The sequence below is a fragment of the Megalopta genalis genome, chromosome 12 (assembly GCF_051020955.1).
Source record: "Megalopta genalis isolate 19385.01 chromosome 12, iyMegGena1_principal, whole genome shotgun sequence".
Lineage (NCBI taxonomy): Eukaryota > Metazoa > Arthropoda > Insecta > Hymenoptera > Halictidae > Megalopta > Megalopta genalis.
The window spans coordinates 12,442,289-12,469,403 of NC_135024.1; the positions used below are offsets into that span (position 1 = coordinate 12,442,289).

A 27,115-nucleotide genomic window follows, 5' to 3' on the forward strand; every position below is an offset into this window, starting at 1 on the left:
TTATTATGATGTAAAATATGTATATACAGAGCGACCCATTTGAAGACCCATTTGGACTTAATTATTTCCTAAACTATAAGTTGCTTCTAAAAATGTTCTAAATGAAACGTACTCTGTTTCGAGTGGGCCATCCTATAATAGTCGCAAATTCTCTCTAGGTGGATGTGCTTCCGAGATTTAAAGGTGACCTTGATATTTTTTAATGGAACTGTATGTGTTTTTCTAGATAATCTTATAGTTCACTCCAAGACGAATTCATTGACCTGTAACACTTTGGTCCTTCAAGGTCGTCAAGGTCATTCAATGCCGTCCAAAACTTACCTTCGTTAAACGTAAACTTATCTGGCCCGTAAACATCACGCAAACTCGCAATAATGATCGTTTTGTTACCAAATAGGTAATGTTGGAAAGACCAAAGTGTTGTAGGTCAATGAATTCGTCTTGGAATGGTCTACAAGCTTATCTAAAAAAAACATACAGTTCCATTAAAAAAATCAAGGTCACCTTCAAATCCCGGAGGCACATCCGCTTAGAGAGAATTTGATGACTATCATAAGACGTTCCCCTCGAAACAGGATAAGTTTCATTTAGAAGATTTCTAGGAGCAACCTATAGCTGAGAGGAGATAATTAAGACGAAAACTTCAAGTGCGTAATCCTGTGTATAATACTTTTTGGTGGGAAGTGTATGCCGATGAAATATCGGGAGCGTGTTATGCGAATGAAATCGATTTTGACAAGACCACAATAGGAGTCGAAACCAGGCAACAGCATGAATATTTAATGGCGAGGAGTACGTTATTAATCCCCGAGTTCCATGGGTCGCCCATTTACCGAATTTTTGTCGGAGGCAGCCCCGGTTTTTTCAGGTTTTTTAATATCCGCCCGCGAGAAAGGTTGCCGGCGTCAATGGGAGGACGAGCCTCCTCTCTTCTCATTCAGTGGCCCTCTCTTTATAGTTCCACTGACCGAAGCGACCTCCCTTTTTTCTCCCGTTTTCGATTGAGCGTGTCAAGAGCCCACCTTTCGAGAGACCGTCGCTGCCGCTCTTCTTCCTCGTCGCGTTTCCCTACGGAGAAACAATATCCACCCCGGAGATTCGTAACGAATTCTGGAACGCCTAATCGTCTCCGGCAACGGGTCAACGAATTTTCTCTGTCTTCCGCTGGCAAAAAGAAACCCGGAAAAATGGCCGGCCACAAAGTGACCGACTGTCGGTGTTTCACCGCAATAATTGCCAGGTCTGGCCAGTAGTAAAACTGTGAAATTCGAGCCGGCGCTACGGACAGCTCGGAGATGTTCCGAGCCGAAGAGGATCGGCCAGAGATCGATGGACCGTCGTTCCTGGAGCATGAAGACTAAACAGGCGGAGATTAGACGGCGATACCATCTCGGAAGTACCCGCGGAGGGCAACCACGGGGTCGGGCACGTTTGACAAAAATCGAGAGAGCTCCGTCGTTTTTTGCCGGATCGCAAAAATCGACGAGTTTCATGGTCGAGCGCGCGACAAGTCGCGAGCAAGCAAGCAAATCGGGACAACGGCCGGTCTGCGCTTCGGCCGACGATCGCTTTACGTAATCGTCGTAACGCCGATCGCCGGTAAATATTACTTTCTACTCACATTCCGTGTCACCGGTCGCGATCGCGTTTTTTCGCGTTTCCTTTTCTCTCTCTCTCTCTCTCTCTCTCTCTCTCTCTCTCTCTCGCCTCCGCGTTCGGCGTTCGCGGATTTCTTTCTTCCGTTTTTAATCGTTCGGGAAAAGTTGTTGTTCGGCCGTTGTCCGACTCGGTGCTTCGATCTTTCGATCGACGATTGTTAGTGCCGCCGTGGCTCGTCCACATGGAAATCGGTACGTCGGAACTAATTTCTGGAATTCGTGAAATCGATTTCACGGGGCCCCCTTTGCAGCGTCACCATAGGCAATCGGGATAGCTCGGATATTTCCACAAAAAACCGTGGCGCGATCAGCTCGAAACTCGTCCGACGCCTTCCAAAAGCTGGCCTGCGTACGGAATAAATCGTAGAAAGTCAATTAACCAGTTAGCTGTTGCAATCTCTTTGAAAAGTGTATGCGCCGCTGCTGTAATAGAGCGACGACTGTAGTATTCACGGCGACTGTTTTATTTTTCAAATTTTATTACGAACATTTATCGATTTGCTTGACTTGAGAAATTAACTCTGACCTTTGAAACTCTTCAACGTCCAAGAGTCCAAGAAGGAAGGAAGAAGTCGGAGGAAGTCATTTTATTAGGTCGTGTCATAAGTTCGCGAATATTTATACTTCTTGCGACATGTTTAATTGATTTCGTAAAGGAAATTTTCGTCACGAAGATCGGGCACGTTCCAGACGCCCAATTGACGAGATGTCTGAAATTTTGATCATCCCAAAATTATCCGTCCACAGATATTTAAAAAAAAAAAAATGGGAACAGCAGACCGAACGAACTTATAATTCGACCTATTGTTTCACGATTTAACCAGTTGTTTACCGTTTTTGAGTATACTCGTCGTGACAGACAATGTTGCTATTTCTTCGTGACTAGTATACTCGTGAAAAACAGATGTTCGTATCGTTTGCTGTTCCCATTTTTTTTCCTTTTTTAATATTTGTGGAGAGACAATTTTAGGATGATCAAAATTTCAGACATCTCGTCAATTGGACGTCTAGAACGTGCTCGATCTTCGAGACAAAAATTTCCTTGTCGAAATCAATTAAACACGTCGCAAGATGTATAAATATTCGCGAACTTATGACTCGACCTAATAAAATAACTTGCTCCGATTCGTTCTTGGGCTCTTGGACGTTGAAAGGTTTCAGAGGTCAGATACCTTTGACGTTGTTTGCCAAGGTCATTTCATGGTCGTGGGCAATTCCTGTGGCCACAATTCGAGCGGTCTTAGGAATGCAGAGGGCTACAAGGGGTATAGGTTTGCAAATCCGATTTTAGTCAGCCAGTAGATTCATCCAATGTTAAGACGAGTATGCAGCCAGATTCTTAACTCCTTAAGTGATCCATGAGATTTAAGATTCTAGGCTAAAATTACTTTTCGTTTTTTTTCTGTTATTAAATGATTTGCTAAGTAACGTAGTTTTTTTTATTTAAACCTTTGCACACGAAGCTATTTTTACTTTAAAACTAAGGCATTTACTCCAACGTATAGTACCTTCGATTTAGTATTAGTTTAGTACAGTACTTACAATTTTATCAACTCTTGTAATAATGTAATTACTTTAAAAAATGATGTAGCAATTTTTAGTGGTGCCTTAAAGTCGCCAATCGAATGGAAAAAGTTAATAAAAAGTGGAGAAATAGGTAAAATAAAATGTTGTACAAAATATTCGATTAAAACACTATAATATTTTTAATAAATATTATTGAGCCACATGCGTGCGTTAGGTAAGCCCTTGACTATCATGGGCTATTCACTTAAAGAGTTAATCGAATGTCCAAATTGCCAAATGTTGACAATACAGACCACCTTATAAGTACAGAGGGTTGCAACAAGGGATTTAAGTCTGCATATGCGATTCTAGTGAGCCATTAGATTCATTCAATGTTAATACAAGTCTGCACAACTGTTTGTTGACAAATTCATAATTATTCATTCAAACAGGAAAAAAATGGTTACAATTCGAAGAGTCTTGGGTGTACCGAGGCTTACAACAAGGGATTTAGGTCTGAAAATGCGATTCTAGTCGATCAGTCGATTCATCCTATGCGAAGACAGATTCTGAGTTGTTAGTAACTTATAGTTGAAATTATCACATTCTCTGCCAAGCTGCATTCGACGAAGTGTCAAACGATGTCACAAGGTGTATTAAATATATAATATTTTCGAAATTTGCTCATTTTTCTCAGGTTCGGTAGAATAAATTTATTTCTGATCCTTTGAATCGTTTGGTAAATATTTCGCAATATACAGCAAGCAAATAAAATTATTTGGTTATGAATAAATACAAGAACAATATAATAATAAAATAACGAAACCAAATTTATTTATCTAATTTATTTATAAACGGGTTTAACACTTCGGTATAATCAAAATACAGATGGAAAAATCGACACGTGGTCATCGTTTAGGAATCCGTCAAATCTGTTTAGAAAAAATATTTTTCATCGTTTATAAATACATAAATAAAAATTCATTTGGCGCAGGAATGAGTTCCGGTCATTCCGAACATAGCATACGTGGCAGGAAAAGCGTTAATATTCTCGATCGAAGATTGAAATTTCTAGCGAACAGCGATCGAAGTTCGCCGGAGCCAGGTCGAGAAGGGGTTGGAGAATAACAGATCGGCAAGGAGGATCCTTCTGCCGACAGTTTAACTCGGTTTACGTCGGACACGGTATAACCAGGGTGTTGGGTGCGTCCCTGGCTCTTTTTCCCGGCGGTTACTCGCTCGTAAAACAGAAACCGAGCCGCACGTTTACACCGGCACCGGGTAAGCCTGGTCTCCTGCAGGAGGAGCCCGGCCGATGGGCAACGCGAAACCGTTCTCGAGGCGGCTTCCACAAATTAAGCAATTACCCGGACGCATGCTCCTCTCGATTCCGACTTCGCGATGTGGCCCTTCGCTCCTTTGCTTTCCTCCGCCTCTTTTCTCAGAGTTCAACGGCTGTCGAGGAACGGTTCTCTAGAACGCTTAATTGCGTCGCAACCTTCCGAGACAGGAAGCTGATAGCGAGGTTCATAGGTGCGAACGAGGCGAAGCCGAAAGATTGTCCGAAAGGAAAGTGGGAAAAGCGATCCAGGGTTTATAAGAAAGGAAGATGGGAAGACGCGGACGTACAGTGGGACGCGAAAGTAATCGAACGCCTTTTGAAAGGGAATAATTTTGTCAAAGTTCGATCAAACGACTTGCATCTTTTTTTTAAATTGTTAATTGTTTTCGAAAAAACAACAAAAATGTAAGAAATGCGTTCTATAGATCTCGGTAACTTATATGCATGCTGAAAATGTCATCGAAATCGGCTGACCTTGATACGAGCGGTAAATAATTAAATATCGCAAAAATCGCAGATTTGTCACGATTTTAAACACTTCCGACAAATAACTGTCAGACGCATTTTTTAAATTTTTCTTATAAACTCAATCAGTTGGAAACGAGAGTTTTTTCATTTCTGTTGTCATTCGAACCAATTGAAATGTTTGAAAACAATTTTATAGCCGTTGTCTGGTGAACTAATTGCTCTAACATTTCCAAAAAATTTAGATCGCCTGACCCGATAATAAAAAAATTATTCCGTTTTAAAAGGCGTTCGAATACTTTCGTGTTCCACTGTATCCACTTTTTCGGGCATTTTTTCATTGAATAATGACTAAAATTATGATTGATTATTAATCAGAATAAGTTAGTTATTAGTTACAAAAGATTTGTCAAAAGTAATTGCTTTCGTTAGTCACGTTAGACAAAAATATTACTAATTAAAATATACTATAAAAATTGTATATTACTATAAAAATATTATAATACTTTCATTAGTCAGAATTACATATTAATACTTAATTACCATTACCGAGTAATTATCCATGATTAGTGTTACTTGTTCGTAATCGTAAGTTTACATTAATAACGATTAATACAGCATAAATAAAAAAAGTATTGTTTATATCAGCATTGAAACGTTGTTCACTTATACTTCACTCATTATAATTATATCGTGCTACATATAATATTAATAATTTTTGTTTACTTACGTATGAATAAGTTCTTTTATTCTATTGTGTTCACAAAAATGTTTAATTTCTGTTAATTCCATTACCGAAAGTGAGATCATTTCGTGTTTACATGTAGGTACTATTTACACATATCTCCACGTATTAGTAATTTTACAGAATGTTTATAGATAAATTATAGATAAATTCTTAATATTTATTTTCAAAGATTCCAAGATAATAGGAGTTAACCCTTTAAGTAGCACGGTTCGCTAGTGCAAGTCTACACCTGGGTGGCAGCAATTTTCAACCGCTGGCGTATATATACGTCATAACCACTATACGAAAGTGGCCCGTACGTCACAGCGACTACGAAAAGATTTTGTTGTATTTTATGGGCACGAAAACACGATACAGTCTCGTAAAGAAACAAATCTGACGTAAACATTGAGATATACGAGGAATTTCATAATCTGTACATGTACGTCATTATGACTGCAAACGGACTTATCGGACGGATCATATCGTATATACACGTTATGAATGCACAAGGGGTTAAGAACAATAAGTCGAGTTAGATACGCCTAATTCTACTTTTATAGGGTAGATACGTTCTAGGAAAAACCGTGCAAAAAGAGACATAGTGTACATTGTACAGAGAAAAATAGGGGACCGGTTATTGTTGACACACATGCAAACTGAATGTCACATTATACTCTCAGAAGTGTGATATATTTTTTGATTAAATATGTGTCGCGTAAAAAGATAAGAGCAAACTTTTTGGACTGACGCATATAAGCATTGTATGTACACCCCCGCCCCTCCAAAAGTATTAGGACACCGGGTTATTTCGTATAAATTGTAATTTTTCATTCAGTTTAGGCAATGTTTACAAGTTTGTCTGCTAGTTTTATGGCATAATATTGTTGAAATATTGTCGCAAGTGTTTCCATTTGTGGAATTAGTTTACCCATTTGTAACATTTTGCTCACTGAAAGCGTAAGCCGAGTATCTTCACATGTTTTCTGTGTGGACCATGCTAAAAAATGCATGCAACCAAATAGGAACCGAAATAATAGATGAACTGATGAAAATTTTTAATACAAAATTTTCATTATAATGTATATATGTACTTGTTACAGTTTAGTATAGTTAAATTTGAAGTAAATTCAAGAAACTATAACAATTGCCTACCGGTTTTACAAAAATTAATTTCTTGTAAATGTTCTAATACTTTTGGAGTGCAGTGTACGTATGTACTGCACTAAATATATTTAAAAAGTTACAGTTAACGGGAAGAATTGTCCTTGAAATTTAAACCAATAACTTTCTTAACCACATTAGACCATGTAGATCAAAATTGTGTTAAAAAACATCGTCTAAAAACCAAAATTGGGAGTATACAGTTACTCACAAAATTGAGCGTACACCGTTTAAAACGCAATAACTTTTCTAAAATTGGTCTAAGTGACTTGAATTTGTTTTAGATGATAGCGGGACTAGTGTGCTAAACGATGACGAAAATGCTTTTTTAAAAATTCGAAGCTATTTTAACTCGAAATCTAAAATAGTTAAAATAGTCTCTGATCTATAATATTTCCATCTCAAATAACTTACTGCATTTTATACATACGACATTGAATCTTGTGACTCGAGCAATAGTTACGCTTCGCACAGTTTTTTAAAATATAAACACGTTCGATGATGTTAAAATTATTTCGAAACGTGGCAGAATAATTTTTATGGCGCCTCAGAGTCGTCACTCGAGTGTAAAATCTTAACTTTGTAAAATAACGTAAGTAGGCCGCTGTAACAAAAAATCATTTGCAGCAGTAAAACAAATATTGTACTAAGATAACAGCAATAACGCAGCAACTTCTTTTGTTCCAGACAATGCAGATCTGCGGTGCTGGACCCTACGATCAACACCTGATGCTCGGCGAACACGAACTCACCGATCACAGTCAAAGTCTCGCGGCTCTTGGTATCTTCCCCGGGGCGCTTCTCACCTTGAAGGTAAGACTTGGCCCATCTTACCTACACTCATACACGAAAGTATTCGAACGCTTACGTTTCTAACAATCAATTAATAAAATATATGTGTTAAACTGAAGTATTTGATATAATATGACGCATATAACAAGGAATGGGTCTTAATTAAGACAGCATAAGCAAAATTAGAAAATAATTCATTACATAATCATATAAATATAATAATAATATAATATAATAATATAAATATAATAATAATATAATATAATAATATAAATATAATAATAATATAAAGAAAATAATTCAATAATTCATTCATAGCGTTTTTACAGTACATTGATTGTAAACACGTACCAGAAATAGCTCACAAAAGTATTCGAACGAAACAATTAACAATTATTTAAATTGAACGACTAAAGGTTTTAATAGGAAGTTGATCCACCTTTTGCTTTTATAACAGCCCTAAGTCTGTTTTCCATTGAGTGGACCAACCTAGAAGTAACATTTGCATCTATTGATTGCCATATTTCAATAATATTTCGTTTCGTTTCTTAATCATCTTTCTACTTCATCTCATAAATGTTCAATGGGATTTAAATCGGGACTTTTTGCGGTGGATGTGGCACCACGTGTGGAACATTTTACAATACCCATTCTTTGACTATTTTAGCTGTATGCCTCGGATCGCTAGGTAAATTCAATTTTGATACACTGCTTTTTTAATTTTCAAGCCCGCGCAATAAAAATTCCGATCCGTTTCCTCTGGATATTATCCCGGCGGCATTCGAACGGAAGAAAACTCGAAATTTTGTGGCAATTAGGAGCAGTTGCTCCGATAACGGTCAGAATGGCCCCGCTAATAGGCCACGGGGCAGCGTTGCTCTCTCTGTTATCCCTGGCATTGCATTCCTCGGGACAAACATTCGAGCAAGACCCTTCAGGATCGTCCGAAAAGGTTCGGAAGGGGTCTCGGACGTGTCTCTGTCGCAAGAAAGCGAGGATGGGGGTGCCTGCTTCCAGCTTTCAATTTTCACCAATTATAAACATTCGTTTAATCGGAGAGTTGTCCGACAGGGAACAAAAGCGCGATCGGTTCGCGCAGAAAACCGCGGGGTTTTTTGCGCGGTTTTTCTATCCTCGTTCGATCGCCTCGGATCGCCTCGAATCAGAAGAAGCGACAGATGCTTTAGTTAGGCACGGACCGGCGACAGTGAACATCGGCCGATCGATTTTTGCCAGGGCCTCTCGTTGCATCGCCGGTAGTCGGAAATCAATTATCGCTGTTGAAACGGATCGCTACACCGGTGATTACCTGAAAAATCCGGCAAAGATACGATCGAGTCGAGTTCCAGCAGCGCGCTGACGGGAATAGAGAGGCAACGGGGCGTGCCCGACAACTTCGATAAATAGTCGGCTACGTAAATGCCCGGTGCCGGGCATAACTCGCGGATTAGTCAGCCGCGTTCGCCACGGACAGATCGGTTTCTGCTTTTTCATCGGTCGCGACTTTTTCCTGCGACGCCGATCGCTCGATCAACGGTCCGATTATCGACCTTTGCACGTTCGAACTTCGATTTTGGTCGCGGAAACGGCCGACGATCGGCGTTCGATCGAGAGCAGACGGAACGTGAGATTTTTCACGATCGGCTGGAGAGAGCTTGGCGACAGTCGACGGTCCCAGAAACGCGTGTCATTCAGAATTCACATTTATCGACGGACAGAGAGTAACGTTCCCATTTCTGTAGTCGAGACGATTTTTCGATTGAACCGGTGTACAGTAATGTCTCTCTAATTCAAAAATGGACAATTTGGGAAGAGAAGATACGATTAGTCCAGCCTTGCGGTTTATTTTTATAGTTATAAATTGTCCACAATTATAAGAACGAGTCGCAAGGCTCGTATAATCGTATCTTCTCTTCCCAAATTGTCCATTTTAGTGGACAATCTGAGCGTCAGTAAGGGAGACATTACTGTAATTGCACGATCGATGTTGTGTTAGCTACTATCGATACTGACAACGTTGACTGTGCGGATCTTTATAATAAAAATAAAACAAAAATGAAAAATGAAAATGATCTTCATCGATTCTAATAAGCATGAGTCAAACAGACGGTTTTGACATCCTTAAATATAATAATTCCAGCCAGCTGAAAATAATATACATATCTTTTAATAAATATAATATAATATAAATAATATAATATAATATCTTCAAATTCTTTTAACATTCTCATTGTTTTCAATTTCACCTAACAATTTTTATTATAAATACATAAAATACGCAGTGTATGTAATACCAGAATTGCTATGATATCGAAGTCAGAGTAATTAACAGTTTGTTTTTGATAATATACATATCTACTATGTTCTCGAGTGGAAAAGAATGCGTTGAACAATATTTTATTATAGCAAAATATATTGGTATTTTTATACTAAAGTATAATGTTATGTCAGCGTTTTTATAGTGAAAATTTATAAGGCTTTTAAACGTATTACTTACAATCAATGATTTTATCAATACTTGCTATGTCATCAAAAGGAATAATAAAAAAATATCGGTATTTATTTCGGTTTCGGTATTCATACATTTCGTTGTTTATAGATTTTGGTATTGCAACAATTTCAGTAGTACAGTAAATTCTCTCCAATTGTTCCTCAGCTTGTAAAGAAGCATGGGCAGTTTGGAAAGGGGATTTATGATTATTCGAGCCTTGCGGCTCGTTTTTATAGTCGCCGATTGTGCGGATTTTATTCATTTATGGCAAAAGTGGGTAGCTACAATTTAAACTATTATAAAGATTAAAAAAGAATTTAAAAATATTAATCTATTATTTTTCATCCATTAAAAAGATTAATGAAAGAATGAACTTGCTATTTAGTGTCTCTTTCTTGCAATCCATGCAGACAATTACTATTTTGCATAAAAATCCATTGTCTAGTGATTAACAATTGACAGCACGGAAGCGTTTTTCTGGTTTCGTTTAACTTTTAAATTTACTAATTGCAACTAATTACAACTACACAAGTGAATTTGTTAAATTATATCTTTCGTTGAATTATACAGAACAAAATGTGTCGTCCAATCACGATAACAACGTGATTCGTGCGATGACAGGAAAATTTTCGTGTCACGCGAACTCGTAGAACGCGTTATCGCGTAAAACGGGAGCCTAGTGTGAATTATTATTTGTTTCATTGCAATGTTCTCGTTCATATTAAACTGAGAAAATCTCAAAATATCGTCGCGAGTGAACGGAACGGGATCCACGACACCATGAGATTCGGTACCCGAATTTCGATATCTGAGACAAACTGCAAACAATCCGTCTTCTTGGAAGAAAATTTCTTTGGGAAAAGCTAGCCGGTAAATCTTTTTAATGTCTTGGCCCCAAAAGAGAATGTGGACACTATAAAACTTGTAGGAACTTTTTCATCGTTCGACTCGTTGATATCGCGTTTATAATCGATGTCTCGCGCTCGAGGATGTTGCAAGCTTTCGGCAAATGTTTTCGAAAGATCGTCGAAGCTTCCGCTTCGTAGGAACGGTCGCGATCGTTCATGGTAGCGAGTTAATCGTCGCCGGAGCGATACATTTGTCGAGCACGCGGGCACGGAGGACAGTGACAAACAGGTGCAATTTAGATTTAAGATCTAGCTACCGTTTCCCTTAAGCCCGAGACAATGGATAAGTAACGTCGGCAATGGTCCAAGATAACGGCAAGACCGCCGATTTCGTCTTGGGATTAGCCGGAAACGTCGCCCATGAAGATTAGAAGTGTTAATTGGCCTCGCGCTGCTGGAAGATTAGGTCTCCGAGGCGAGATTCAGCTCTGGACGATCTTCTTTATCTTGCGGCCTTGCTGATAACAATCCTTCCGATCCTCTCGAGTCTCTCGTGTCTCCGGTCTCGGATTTTCTTACAGCAAATGAAATTCCCCGAGATCGGACGAAAACTGTATTTCATTCGCGCGAATTTCATTCTTCTATCCAGCTTCCGTGCTTCTTAACCTTCATCTGTATCTTCTTTCGACAGCGTGATCCGTTACTTCGATATCAAATCGGCTCGATGCCAAAAGATGAATAAGATGGAACAATAAACAATTAATTGCATAAATTTCATCCTTAAGGAAAACCCAAGTCGAGGTGAGACAAGTTTTAACGTTGATCATTCACGGTGTTCGGAACTAATAAAACGATTTATAGAACAGATTATTTTTTCTAAGGGACACATTCTCAGGCTATTATTGGAGCAATTACCGATATGATCCTCGTGTTATTGTCCAAAATATTTAATAATATATCTTAACCTTCATCTGTCCCTTATTTCGACAGCGTGATCCGTTACTTCGATATCAAATCGGCTCGATGCCAAAAGATGAATAAGATGGAACAATAAACAATTAATTGCATAAATTTCATCCTTAAGGAAAACCCAAGTCGAGGTGAGACAAGTTTTAACGTTGATCATTCACGGTGTTCGGAACTAATAAAACGATTTATAGAACAGATTATTTTTTCTAAGGGACACATTCTCAGGCTATTATTGGAGCAATTACCGATATAATCCTAGTGTTATTGTCCAAAATATTTAATAATATATCTTAACCTTCATCTGTCCCTTATTTCGACAGCGTGATCCGTTACTTCGATATCAAATCGGCTCGATGCCAAAAGATGAATAAGATGGAACAATAAACAATTAATTGCATAAATTTCATCCTTAAGGAAAACCCAAGTCGAGGTGAGACAAGTTTTAACGTTGATCATTCACGGTGTTCGGAACTAATAAAACGATTTATAGAACAGATTATTTTTTCTAAGGGACACATTCTCAGGCTATTATTGGAGCAATTACCGATATGATCCTAGTGTTATTGTCCAAAATATTTAATAATATATCTTAACCTTCATCTGTCCCTTATTTCGACAGCGTGATCCGTTACTTCGATATCAAATCGGCTCGATGCCAAAAGATGAATAAGATGGAACAATAAACAATTAATTGCATAAATTTCATCTTTAAGGAAAACCCAAGTCGAGATCAGACAAGTTTTAACGTTCATTATTCACGTTGTTCGGAACTAATAAAACGATCTATGGAACAGATTATTTCTTCTAAGGGACACATTCTCAGGCTATTATTGGAGCCATTACCGATATGATCCTAGTGTTATTGTCCAAAATATTGTAAAAATTTATGTCATCTTCTACAATACGAGACTCGATGCTTTCCTCCGTACGAGAAGCAAGAATATCGATCATTGTGTAGAACTGTTGCTAAATAGCAGCAATTAAACTGCACGAAATATAGACTTTTTCACGAAGATGCGTGATGAAAATATAATATTAAGAATAGAATAAAATTCTAAAAATTCTTAAAAATAGAATAATATTCTTCATTGATCGTTTGTCCATCTGAAACGAATTCCAAGCGAACAACGCTACGAGAATCGGAGAAAACGGTGAGCATGTTCTTAATTTTTCGGCGACTTTAATGCAATTCTTGGGTTTCCGTTCGCCTTCGAAGCGATATTCCGAAGATTGATGAACTTGTTTGCATGCCGCACTTGTAAATCTATGTTTCATCGCCAGTTGTGGTGTGTTTCATAAACGTAGAGTCTAAAGATATTCATTTTATGCGTATTTAAAACAGACCTATACACCTGCAATTAATATAATAGCTATGTTGGTTCCCTTACGCATTACAAGTAGTTTCGTCTCCTTACATTTACTTGCTCGAAGTACCTCTATAACTTAACTATAACTTAATTCTAACACGACTACATACTACTTACATCTCTGAATCCTATTTACGATGATATAATAAATGTGTGATTAATATTTCCGGATACACGGATACACTAATTACATGCTACATAGTTCGACTTTTTCTCTAATTAATTTGTGATACATGAAATTATGCTATAATTATTATAGTATAGAAGAATATAGTTAATAGAAGCTGATATGTTTGTTCAATCTTCAATCTATCAGCGAGTTAGTTATTAATTGATTTTCTGTGTCGGTGCAAAAGAATTACTGTACACAGTAGCAATTGAAATATCTGCCTACCTGATTCAGTTGGCAATTTCATAATTTTGTCAATAAACCAACACTTTGAACCAAACGCTTCGATGAAACATCTTGTGCAATATACGACATGATTTTTTCATAGTTTTATTGCATTCGAGGCAAAAATTGTGAGAAACAAACGAAAGTAGTTGCATTTCCAACAATTGGCAACGCTCGGAGTTTCGAGTTGCGAGCGTATTCCGATACGCGATTATGTATTTCTGTAACTTTTGCATTGGCAGCTCTTGGCAGCTAATGTTTTCTTTTTATTAATAAAAGTTAAGCTGCATTCAAATCCTGCGATTTTGCTGGCCACGGTAAAATATCTATATTTTTATTTTCGAAATAAGCTCGTGTTATTCTTGCAGTATGCATAGCTCTGCGTTATAATGTTGAAAGAAAATATACTTTTGCTTGGCTATTTTCTCTGCATATTTCGATAGTGGCCTATTAACGATACGTTCTACTATCTATTTTTGTAGGAACAAATTCGATATCCTCCTTTCTATAGTATTCTATAGCTGCTCACGATACCATCGTCATCCATTTACCGCCTTTGTTACACGATTTCTTCTTTTCTCAGATCATGAAAATAATAATTTAGGCTATCAAGTCCGTCTAAATCAAAACGCTTTCTGTCAGAGAAGATTATTTTTGTCCACTTTTTACGCCAATGTATCCGATGCTTTGCAAATTCCAATCTGGCTTGTTTATCTTTATCAGTTAGTGACGGTTGCTTCTTCATTTTAACCCTTTGCACTGGAATGGTGGCTCAGAGGCACCACTAAAATTTGTTACATCACGTTTTAAGATAATTTTTATATTAACAGAGTTTAGATTTAAAGAATTGTTAAGAGTGTAACTGTTGTGTGAGTCCCAAGAATCAATCTCATATGCATAAAATGCATTTTATCATATAAAATAAAAAAATACTATAAGTGAGAAAAATGATTTTATATTTACAGTTAAAATAGCTTCGAGTGCAAAGGGTTAAAACTTTTCTGTCATTGTAGCATTCGAGGCATGTCTTAAAATTTGTCACCTTCTCGTACAGTTCTTGATTTTGGACGACCACCGGGGTTCTTTTTAACATATTCTTCTTTGCTTTTTTTAAATGGTTATGAACTACACAACGACTTCTCCCTAATATGTGGACAATTTTTCGCATTGAATAGTTTTCCTTCTTTGAATTGTTAATTACATTGAACTCCGTCGCATGTAGTTTTCTCGTTTCTAGTTTGTATAGACAAAAACTATTGCATACACGATATTGCTCTAAATACTGCGCGCCTAATATTAACGCTTGGAAACAAAAATCTCTTTCCGTACTATTTAGTTTGCCGGTTTACGGAAGACTGTCTCATATTTTTCTCGCGGATCGAGTAACATGTTTAAATTTTTTGCCACAGTTTTCGAGACCGCTGGCTTACGTATTTCATACAGCTGAGCGACATGCTTGCTTAGAGTGTAAACAATAATACTAGCAGTGAAAGAAAAATAAATTTTTTAAGTTACATAGACGTTTTTGAGTGTGCACGTGACGTTCGTGAGTGTGCATACATACATACGTACATACATACGCGTACATACATATTCATACATATTGTTTCAAAACTGGCTAACAATGCAAAGGGTATTATATTATTGAGGTTATTATTATTATTACTATTATTATTATTATTATTATTATTATTATTATTATTATTATTATTATTATTATTATTATTATTATTATTATTATTATTATTATTATTATTATTATTATTATTATTATTATTATTATTATCTATTAACCCTTTGCACTCGACGCTATTTCAACAGTAAACCTAAAATAACTTTTCTGACTCATAGTATTTCCATTTGATATGACAAAGTGCATTTTATGCATATGAAATTGAGTCTTGTGGCGACTCGTACAACAGTTACACTTTTAACAATTTTCTAAACGTAATCTTTGTTAATATAAAAATTATCTTGGAATATGATAAAACAATTTTCGTGGTGCCACAGAGTCACCACTCGAGTGCAAAGGGTTAAATCTCATCGCTGTCGGGGTGAAGATTACACTTGTGACTTCCCTTGCGAGTAATACAGTAATAGAAAAATCATTACGCAGAGAAGAATCATTTCGATGCACTCATCGCGAGTCTTTGGAACGAGAAATCCCGGATACTTTTTCTACGCGGAATCCTGAAATCTTTATCAGCGGAATAGGTCCGGTAACTCGAAGAGCCGTGATTTCGTGGGCAGAGAGGGGCTCGGGAAGCGGACCATATGCGATGGGCATTCGCGATCCAGCCGGCTGCATATCTGGCAGTTCGCGCGGGCCGCGAGGATCGAAGATTCAGCCAAAAATTCAGCGGACGTGCCGTGTTTTTGCCGGGTCTGGAGCTGTCGCCACCGCTGCCATCACTATACCGCCGCCGCCGCGCCGCGCCGCGCCTGCAGAAACAGCGGAGCGTCGCCATGGCCGTCGCCGACGCTGTCGCCGGCTGAAAGAAAAATTCTGTGTGCCCCGTCCGTCCATTCGTCCATTCGTCCGTTTGCCCGTCCGTCCGAAACCGCGCCGGAATAATTCCAGCATTCCAGCGCATTCCGGTGTTCACAGTCGACTGATTTTATGAAAGGAAGGAAGACGGAGGAGGACGGAGCTTGTTCGGACGTCGGAACCGTTAAACCCGACGGAGACGAGAGTCTCTAGCAGCTTCTTCTTTCACGGACTGGTTTCGCTTCTCCTAAACACCAGCTGCGAATTCTAATTGCCGGTTGCGGTAGGATCGTACCGTTCCTCGGCTCCTTTAACGAGTCCAGCTGGACAAGGTGGAGCAATCGGACGATCCGGCGAAACCTTGGACACCGTAATGGAGCTTTACGCCTTTTCCGCCGACACGTCGTTAATAATCGCGTATAGAAGCTTGATTAATCAACTCGATTAAGACCGAGCTGTCGGACCGTTGCAAGAACATACCCGACGTGTCTCGGTTTTCTGGAAAGGCCGCGCGGCGCAGCATCTTCTCACCTTTTCCTACGCCGAGTATTGGCACACCGTGCAACGTGGTGCTCGCTTAAAAATCTTGAAGTCTTTGCCATTCGTTTCTCGAGTAATTGTCGGTGACTCAACGTTAACGCTAAACCTAGCATGCCAGTCAAAATGGCCGATTTCACGTTCATTTGAATGTTATTGAAATTACGAACACTTTCCCATAGGAAAACCTCGCCGAGTAGACTTCTCGGTGCGAGTACGCGCCGTAATTAAAAATGGCGAAAGGTCGCGACGTGTTAATTCTTGTCATTCTGATAAAGCAACGCGTCTCTGAGTCACCTCGGAGGTTACCACAGGATTCTCATCTTGGGCCTCCGCTTTTCAATCATTTTTATTATTCGCGTATCGGCACGTTTGCGTTATCGGCGTCGCTTTCTTCTTTTCGCTGGCGATTCGAAGTTTTATAATGCTGTCGAGGGGCCCGCAAGCCGTATACTTATTCAACGCGATTTACTAAATGGACCGTTTATTTTGAAAGTGGCGCAAGTCCACTTTCTTTCGTTTCGAGAAAATTGAATGTTAGCAGATCTGACAATTAAAAAATATAGGTTAATTATGTGAAGTCTGGGAATGTTTGTACTAATTTATCAATATGTAATTTGATTATATAAATTTCTTTCAGGCGAATTTAACTAAAATAATATACAATTTCCAGGCTGCAAATGGACTTACACCACTTTCATAATTAGTCAATTGTAAATATCATTTAATTCCAATTTTGAAATAACAAATATCACTTAAAATATATCTCATATTAATCCAATTTTGTTTATAAATAATAACAGGAAATAAAATAGGATTAGCATTTTTTATTTTGAACGTTAATTATATTTATATATCGTTAAACTTAATTCAAGATATTGGTATTACTAATTATTTATGCACATGAGGTATATAAGGTAATAGCTGCTGCATATCCTTATATTTTTCGTATGTAATAGGCTTGGCATCGTGATGGAAATTGAACTTACACCACTTTCATAATCAATGGTTACGCAATTTCTTTTACCGGCCAATTTTAAATTGAACAAAGCATTGGCATTTTTTAAGATATTAAATACTAACTAGTTATAAACAAAAAGTTTACACTAAATTAAGCATAAATTATGTCATATCTCATTTTTTTTAAAAAAAGTACTTACACCGCTTTCAAAATAAACTGTCCAAATCTTGCGGTGCTAATAGGCTCTTGCTTAACCTGCCCGAATGCTTCGTTTTACTCGCCTTTCTAATTCAAATGATACTATTTTACTATCCACGTATGTCATCATCAGCAACGTATCTCTATGTCAGGTGAACGACGCTGCCGATTTTGACGTTATCTTTATCGCCGATCTTTCGTTTTCCAAAGACGCTCATTACATTGCCGGTGCAGCTTCCCGCGCTCTCGGCTTAATTAACTGCTTCCGGAATGTTTATACCTTTAGAACTGTTCAGGGTGTCCCGTTTAATTTGAGATTGTAAAAAATCTCGTAGACACGGAATAAAAAGAAAACAATCTGACACATGTCTGTTAGTATTTCGAGCGGGGAGTCAAACGATACTATTAGTTTATTATTATTAGTTTATTTCAAAGTTATCTTGTTCTTTTTTTGGATTTCCAGCGTGCAGAGTCTTTTTTACATTTTTTTAATTCCAAGTAATAGCAAAATTTAAGAAAAAGTATTTTTAGTCATTGTACAGTGAACTAGTATCTCTAACATTTACAACAAATTTCAAGTGATTTAGACCAGTTTTAAAAAAGTTATACCGTTTTAAAAAGTGCACCGAGACTATTGCTCGTTATTGTAGATTTTCTGAATATTTTATCTCGCACATCGAGTCAGATGAAAGAGAGCTATTTATTCGCTGAAATACGGTAAAATATTAGCGAGTCCATATGGCATCGTGCCGGCAGTCTAAAGGATAATAAATAAATAAATAAATAAATACATGTCGGTCACTCTTAGATATAGAGTTTAGGGTTAATATCAAGAAAATTCATTATAGCACACTTATTAACGGATATCTATTTTGTCGATCGTAGATCCGCACCACCGGTCAACGAGTAGAACGGTTTCGCGCGAACCAATTAAAATCCGGAGGATTCTTGTTCGCATTCCCGCAACATTGTTCTTCTATCGACGGCTTTCATGGCGCCAAACGAAAAACCGACCGCCCCTCTCTCGAGAATCTAAATTTAACCCGCAAAATAAATAATAGATCCGTAAACGGTCCGCTGGCTTTGCGGTCGCGTTCTTTCCTCGATTCCGGGATTTTCGACAGAGTGGCCCAGACTGCAGCGATCCAGGATAGATCGTCGATCCTTGACGAATTTCACGGTGCTATGTCGGGCCCGTTTTTACCGTTGTTGCACACAGTTGAGACGGTGCTCCAATCGATCGATCGAACTGCGATCCGTTTGGTTCGCTTCTGCTAAAATAATTGACTTCGCTGTGCCTGTTGTAAACGGAATAAACAAGGAACGAGACGAAATTGTAATTTGTGTAACGAGTAATTATTCTACGTTAGCACTTTAATGACCGCACGTCTACGCGGTCAAACGTCGCCAGGGGCCGGCAATATTTTTGAAGAATTAATTTTAAAAAACTTTATGTAAATTCATGAATTAATTTAACATGTGCGAACATACACATGAAACAAAAAACAATGACAGCAATAACAACACATTTAATACGACAAATTTAGTATTTGCCCTTTGTGTGATAATTATTAAAGCAATCACCGACATAATTATTAAAGCAATCACCTGCATAATTATTAAAGCAATCACCTACATAATTATTAAAGCATCACACACATGTTGTGTGAGCGGCCATTAAAGCGTTAATCATATTTTTAACGCAGTTTGTCGTGCTAACCGAAATGTGGGATTGCTTTTGCGTGTTTGTAAGCATTTCGACGATTTTCATCTTTTTAACACCTTGTACAATTCTTTAATTATAGCAAATATTAGGTTGGTGCATATCAAATATCGGATTTTCAAATGAATAATAAAACATACGTATATTTTTGTAAAAGATGTTTATTTAACCCTCAGAGGACGGACCTCGCTGAATACGGTGCCGTGTCATTCCTGACCCATGACAAAATCTCATATAAACAAATTTTTATCGGCGTAAGAATTGGATCTCGAGTGACCTATGTTCGTCTTGTTAATCAAAATCTGACCTATTTGCTTCAATACACTTTTCTCAACGAAGTTTTAATGTGTAAATGCCATTTTTGAAGAAGTTCTGGTTTTTTGGGGGGACAAAAATACAGAATTTTGAAAAATTTTCTGACTGACGCTGGCAATACACGATGAGACTGTAAAAGATGTTATTTCATAATTAAACTGCGAATCTTTATGCAAAATAAAAATGATTTTCATCGATTTTGAAATACAGGAACCATGTAGAAATTTCCTTCCTTCTTAAATAATTCGAATATGATCGATTTAATGCATGAACACCCTAAAATTCTTCTAGACTTCTTATTGTTTCAAATTACGCCTTCCAATTTTTATCATAAATGCGTAAAATCCGCAGTCTAGTCATAATCAACAACATAGCGTAAGCAGAAAAATAAACATTCACGCGTGTTAAAAATCCGATCTAATACAAACGACTTATCGAAAGAACTCAACATGAGTTCCTAAGATTCGTCTCTCGTATCTCGACGTCTCTCGACGACTCCTACCATATATCCTATATAAAATCCTATTTTTTTTTCTTTAAAAATTTGTCTACATTGCAACATTAAAATTAAAATATCTCCTGAAGTAGTAATTGTCGACGCAAGTAGTTTGATATATTTCTATTCAGAAAAATATTTATTAAAATTATTAAATTAATTAATTAAATTAATAAAAAAGAAATAAAGATAACTTTACGTGTCATTCAAGCGTATGCTTACGAACACACCAGCGGCACGGGATTATGTTCTCCGCGAAATAGAAGAAGTTTCGTATAAAATCTGTTCTCAAATAACAAAGAGTTCCGGAAATAATAGCGAGCAGTGATTAAAATGGGACACCCTGTAGAGTAATACTTGAAGCACCGTTGGCAGGTAAACGCATAGATGACAATGAGTGTCGATGTAAACATGTTCGATGATTTTGCTATGTCGATTAATTGATATCGCGGGCGAAATCAACGTCGGTCGAATGGCATCGGTTAACCCTTTGATGTCTATCGGGACATATGTGTCCCACGTATATATTTCGTTATATATTATATATATATATATATATATATATATATATATATATATATTATATTATTATATTATTTTAATTTTTATTATATATATTATATATATATATTTTATTACATTATCTTTATTTTATATTATTATATTATATTATTATATATATATTTCGTTTATTGGGAGAAATAAATCCCGTTTTTCCACGATACACGAATACACCAGTCTTAGAATACTCACCACGCATATATTTGTTCACATGTAACCAATAGGACACATATGTCGCAGCCTTTGGCGTCTAAAAGGGATAACCTACACTAATAAAGTCAACATTTCTTGTCATTAGCATCTACATGTACGTAAAACTTGACTTCAGATACATATAACGCAAATTAACGAAAAATAAGAGCCGTTTATTTTTTGAAAAAAAAAAGTGGCCTAAGTCCATTTATACTTGAATTGAGATATTTAAGGGTTTATGTTTCAATGCAATTAAAAATATACGTACAGGTTACTAATGAGTCATACTGCTTGAGTTTATCTAAAAGAGTTAACCTTATAGTTCCTATCAAAATAATGGCAATTATTAACCCTTCGCACTCGAAGCTATTTTAACTGTAAATCTTAATTAATTTTTCTGACATATAGTATTTCCATTTTATACGACAAAGTGCATTTTATGCACACGAAATTTAGTCTCGTGACTCATACGACAATTAGTCTTTTAACAACTATTTTACATTTAAACTTTTATAATATAAAGATCATCTCGGAACGTGATGTGACAATTTTAATGGCGCCTCAGAGTCACCATTCGAGTGCAAAGGGTTAACATGTTACCACGGGCAACCGGAAATAATTGACAAATGGACTTAGGCCACTTTCAAAATGAACGGCTCATAAGTCCGACTCCAAAGGGTTAAGGCATTGCCGGTGATTCGAATACAAATCCGAATAAAACACACTTGGGAAACGCGTCGCGCGGAAATTCGGACGATCGACTGGCAGAGCGTCGTTCGCGCTGACAAAGCGTGTTCGGAACGGTCTCGTTCCGGGAAAATGAATTAATCACTGGACAGCGAGGGACACTAATAATCGGTGCCGAGCAGCCGCTAAAATTCATAGGATTATGCGCCGGCGGTTGTTTTACGACAGAAGATTTCGCGAAACAATCCCGCGCGCGCCGCGGGAGCTTCTTGCCGCGGGATTGGTCCACGGTTATCCGCATAACTGCGAACAATTATCCGGCGGCCGTGGATTTTTCAGCTGCGTTACGGCCGCGATAGCGTGCAACGGCCGTTAAAGCCAGCTAGACGATCCTTAAAAGGATTTATCACTATCGTTACGTCGACCGTGAGGACCGATAGACCGTGCCTCGAACTCGACACTGCCACTGAAATAATTACAGTCATCCGCTGGGAAATTTGCGAACCCTTTTTTTTGCCCGCCGCGGCCTCGCGAGCCGATTTTTCTCAGGATCTAGGAATCACGGAATCGTTCATTACGACCGTCGCCAACGTGTCTCCGTGTAATTTACAGTCGAACACCGTAGGAAAAGCTGCGGGGAATTTCGTCGACGCGGGGGCGATCGCGGCGGAGAGCAATTGGAAGAATTCTGCGAACATAATTTACGTTTACCGAGAGGAGAGGGCGATCTTGTTCTTCGGGGAGGACCAGAGGCTCCGCGTGGAACAGTTCCCAGGGCATTGTGTATCGACGGAGCCAGCTACCGGCTCAGAATCCTGGAACATACAATGACTGGGATGACTTGCCGGCGGAATCAGCCGTGGAACGTCTTTCGATACATTAAATACCGCCACGTCATCGCTCGCGCGATGATTCAAGGTCGCGATTACGAAGTCGGCGCACGAAGCCTCGGCATCTGCATCCCGCGATCTTGCTCGATCGCCGGCGAAGACGATCGCAGATCATTCCCCGAGTCCACGGATGATTCCACTTCTCCTGAAACTATTAACCCCCGGTCCCGCCCTCATTTTCTCAACTTAACGTGTCTCTCGTGTGTTAAATCGACGTAAGGAATCGTTGTAATAAGAGGCAACCGATTTCTTTTACTAAATATTTATTAAAAGCATAGAAATTGCGTTTTTTTTAATACTTATCGCAGCGTGCACTATGATTCGAATTTCCTGTAACCTTCGGGATTTCGGTTGCTTTAATAAATTCGAATAGGTCTTGTTTTTATAATTCTTGTCAAGATTATCTGACGCTGTGTTTCCTGATTTGTATTTTTTTTTTATTGAGTTCTTTTTCTAGAATTTTATTATAATATATATATTTATTTATTTATATTATATCTATCTATCTATTTATATTATATTAATATTTGTAGGTCATTTTTCATCACAATTTTATATATATATATATATATATATATATATATATATATATATATATATTACAATAAAATTGTGATGATAGATAGATATATATAATTTTTAAATTTTTAAATTTTTTAAATTTTTTGTTGTTGAGTTCTTTTTCTAGAATTTTATTGTAATATATATATCTATCTATTTATATTATATTAATATAAATAGAATATTATTATAATATATATAGTAACAAATATTCTCACATTTTATTCGCGTTATATGTTTATTCCATTGATAATAATAGATGCGCATGCTTCGTGTTAAACAAGTAAAAGTCATGAAGTTCGAGATCAATTTTCTCGAAAATAGCAGAATAATGTACTCTGAAATTACTGTACTCTGAAGTAGCGTCATATTGACACCAGGAAGGAATGAGAATTATTCTTCCAGCGTTGGGAAAAATAAGAATAAGAACCCAGGGGGTTCTGCGCCCCGAAGAGGAAACTTTCAATATTTTAATGATAATTTAAATGATATGATATGAATTAATTTTAATGATAACTTCATCACGTTGAACGTACATAAACAAATATAACGAATAAGAAAACCTAAAATGGGAAGATAATATTAAAAAAAAACAACTAATAGTAATAATAAATTAATTGATCTTATTAACATTGTAATTTCTCCAAGCGAATTGAATGAAATAGGAGATGCTATATTAATAGAACAAAAGAAAGCTCGTGGTAACGTTATCTTAGGTATATAATTAATGGACTGCGGATTTTTATGAAAATTAGAAATGTCCTGCATCACTCGCAAAAAATAGAATATAAGTAATAAGTGCATTCTTCCTTGAATCAATTTAATAGATTAAAGATAGTACATCGACATCTTCAAACTCTTTGAAACTTTCAATTGTTTCCAATTTGCGATTACTCGGTTCTGTCATAAGTGTATAGGAACCGCAATCTAGTAATTAATTATACCTTTATTGATCAATATTACTCGCCCATTACTCCCGCGATAATTCAAGTTAACTAAACACAATAATTCAGACGGACGTAAACCACGAACAATTATAGAACTTTTAAAAAGTGATTTTGCTACAGTGCAGCCTCCAGGAAGACTGGCAACGATTTCTTCGAGAACGCCGGAGGATTAACTGCATCCTGTGGAGTGCTATCGAAAATACTGAAAGCTACCGCTATCTAGCGCAAAAAACGAGCAGAAAGCTCGGATAAGTTGATCATCCTTGAAGTCTAGAGCAGAGAGGCCGGCTCGGTTAGCCGCGGCAATCGTAGGAAGCAACAGGGACCCTTTGTCTATCGGGGATCCAAAAATTGGTGGCTCCCAAGGGTGATTAACCAATTAGCGACGCAATTCTCGCGGTCTGGGTTAGGTCTGGGTCCGCGAGACGCGTTAAATTAATCGAGCGGGAATAACAAGGAAGGGAACAGAGTTGCTTACAAAGTCCGCGGGCCCCTCTCGCTCGTTTCCTCCTTCTACTCATTTTTCCCCGATTTTTTTGCAATTCCTCCTCACTGTGCGCCCTCTCTTCATGGCTGATCGACCGGAGTCTTTAGAGTCGGTCGGTCGAGCCTCGAACGGGCGGCAGCCGCGTTTGATGTCGTGTGACGAATGTCCGCGTTGGACGCGCTCCTCTCTCTCTCTCTCTCTCTCTCTCTCTTTCTTGCTCTATCTTTCCTTGGTTCTCTCTCTCTCTCTCTCTCTCTCTCTCTGTCTCTCTTCGCCTCTTTCCTCTCCTGTCCCCGCAGCCTTCGCTCGGCGGACATTTCTCTTTTCTTTCCACGTGTCTCGACGTACGCCGCTCTCCGTTCGACTTTCGCAGGATTCCTCCACTCGGACCACTTCTATCTCTCGACGTTCTCTAGCCCATCTAATTCCGTTGCTTTCCTCCTCTCGCTCGCCTCATTCTTTCCCCCTTTTCCTCTTTTTTTTCCGCCATTCCATCGGGTGATCGATCGCGAATTTGATCGCTGCTACCGGTCCTCGAATCTTCGAGGAAACCCTTCCTTCCTTTTGCTCCGGCAGCTCTCGATCTATTCCGTCTCTAGATACATGCTCGTGGACGCACAGCGGTCAAATTATTGCTTTTCGTTCAGCGGAGCACATTCTTTTGATACGGCGAGAATGCAAGGGCGCTATACGACGCGTATTGTTTTTTATCAATTCTGCGGCCGCAAGGAAGAACGCTGCAAGTCACGTGTTTTCGTATCCGAGATATCGTTGCTCAATGTTCCGAGATCATTGATGCTTTGTGTTAGTACTGTTTCAAGTCGCATAATTTTTTCAGTCTATAGAATTTCTTTTCGCGATGTTTTTTTTCTACGAATAAGTAAGTCACGTATGATACAGTTCGATCAATGCATTGACTTAAATATTTTGAAATTGTGACTCGCTGCGTTTTTCCTTATAGCCGCAGAATTATGGAAGCCGTTCCGAGATCATTGATACTTTGTGTCAGTACTGTTTCAAGTCGCATAATTTTTTCGGCCTATAGAATTTCTTTTCGCGATGTTATTTTTTCTATGAATACGTAAGTCACGTATGATATAGTTCGATCAATGTATTGACTTAAATATTTTGAAATTGTGACTCGCTGCGTTTTTCCTTATAGCCGCAGAATTATGGAAGCCGTTTCATTTTAAACGTTTCTAAAGGTTGGATTTCGTAGAAGCGTCAGACGTAAACAATTGGATGCACGTTGCTTATCGTTACATTCTGTCGTTAATACTATCATGCGGGAAATGCACAATTATAAAATGCGACATTATTTTCAGCTAGCTTAAACTTAAAAAAAGTACACAACAATCGAAGTCATTTTGATGTATCACTTTACAGACATTCATTTATGAACAGCATTCCTTCGAAGTCGTAGTTGTACTTTCAACAGTCAAGATTAGATAAAATGTAATTTTAATTATTATTGCGGCTAGGTGTTTTGTCGATTTACCCTTCGGTTTAATTATCAATGCGCAACGTCTGGGCATAGAGTTTATTAAAGGAATGCATCGGTGTGCATTCTTATATTGTTTGACATTTTGTCTTCTATTTCCTTGTCTATGTCAATTCAAAGTCTATGTCAATTGGATTTAAGTTCATTAAATTTCAATACATTCACTTTTTCCTCATCCAGGAATTGTTCGACGATTTTTGCCTTATGTTTTGGATCATTGGTGACTTGATAAATCCGATCCCACCAATAATAATAGAAAACAATTGTATCTTCTTCTCATTATCTTATTCATTATCTTATTCTAGCTGTTATTTCGTTGTCAATTGGTCTCGACTTCGATTGTAAAACTTCCCATAAACATTCTTAAAAAATAAATGTTTCGATGAATGTTCTTTTTTCATTCTTTCTTGCGCAAACTTTTATTTATTTAAAGAATTCAAATACTTAGATTTCGATGTTACTACATTGCATGCATATTCGTGCATTCACAAGAGGATTTAGCAATAATCCTATAAAATAATAATTTGACAATAATAATACATATTATATTTCGTAGTTTCTATAAAATTTGGTAAGTGTTCACATACTTTTGAGCGATCGTGTATATGTTCGCCGATTGCGAATAGACGCAACGTCCGCACGCAGATATGATATATTCTGTTTGCGTCAGACGCGTGCGACCAGACGCATGCTTCGCATATTAATCGCGTACGATGCATTTATTATCCAGTATGTTACCGTCTATTCGGTAATATACTGAACAGTGTGCGTAGAGAAGGTGTGATAATTTTTTGAAATCTATCAAAATTTATTTGCACTTTGGCTACTGTTAAAAGAAGCTGAATACG

The 27,115-nt window shown here is 37.7% G+C and overlaps 1 protein-coding gene across 4 annotated transcripts in view; it reads left to right on the forward strand.

Moving 5' to 3' along the window:
* The window catches only part of LOC117222925 (ubiquitin carboxyl-terminal hydrolase 48), a 137,802-nt gene that overhangs the window by 67,270 nt on the left and 43,417 nt on the right, over nt 1-27,115 (forward strand). For all 4 annotated transcript variants that reach the window (XM_033474960.2, XM_033474959.2, XM_033474961.2 and 1 more), the window contains one exon: nt 7,550-7,675. In XM_033474960.2, the coding sequence (XP_033330851.2) occupies nt 7,550-7,675 (126 nt within the window). The remainder of the gene's footprint in view (nt 1-7,549; nt 7,676-27,115) is intronic.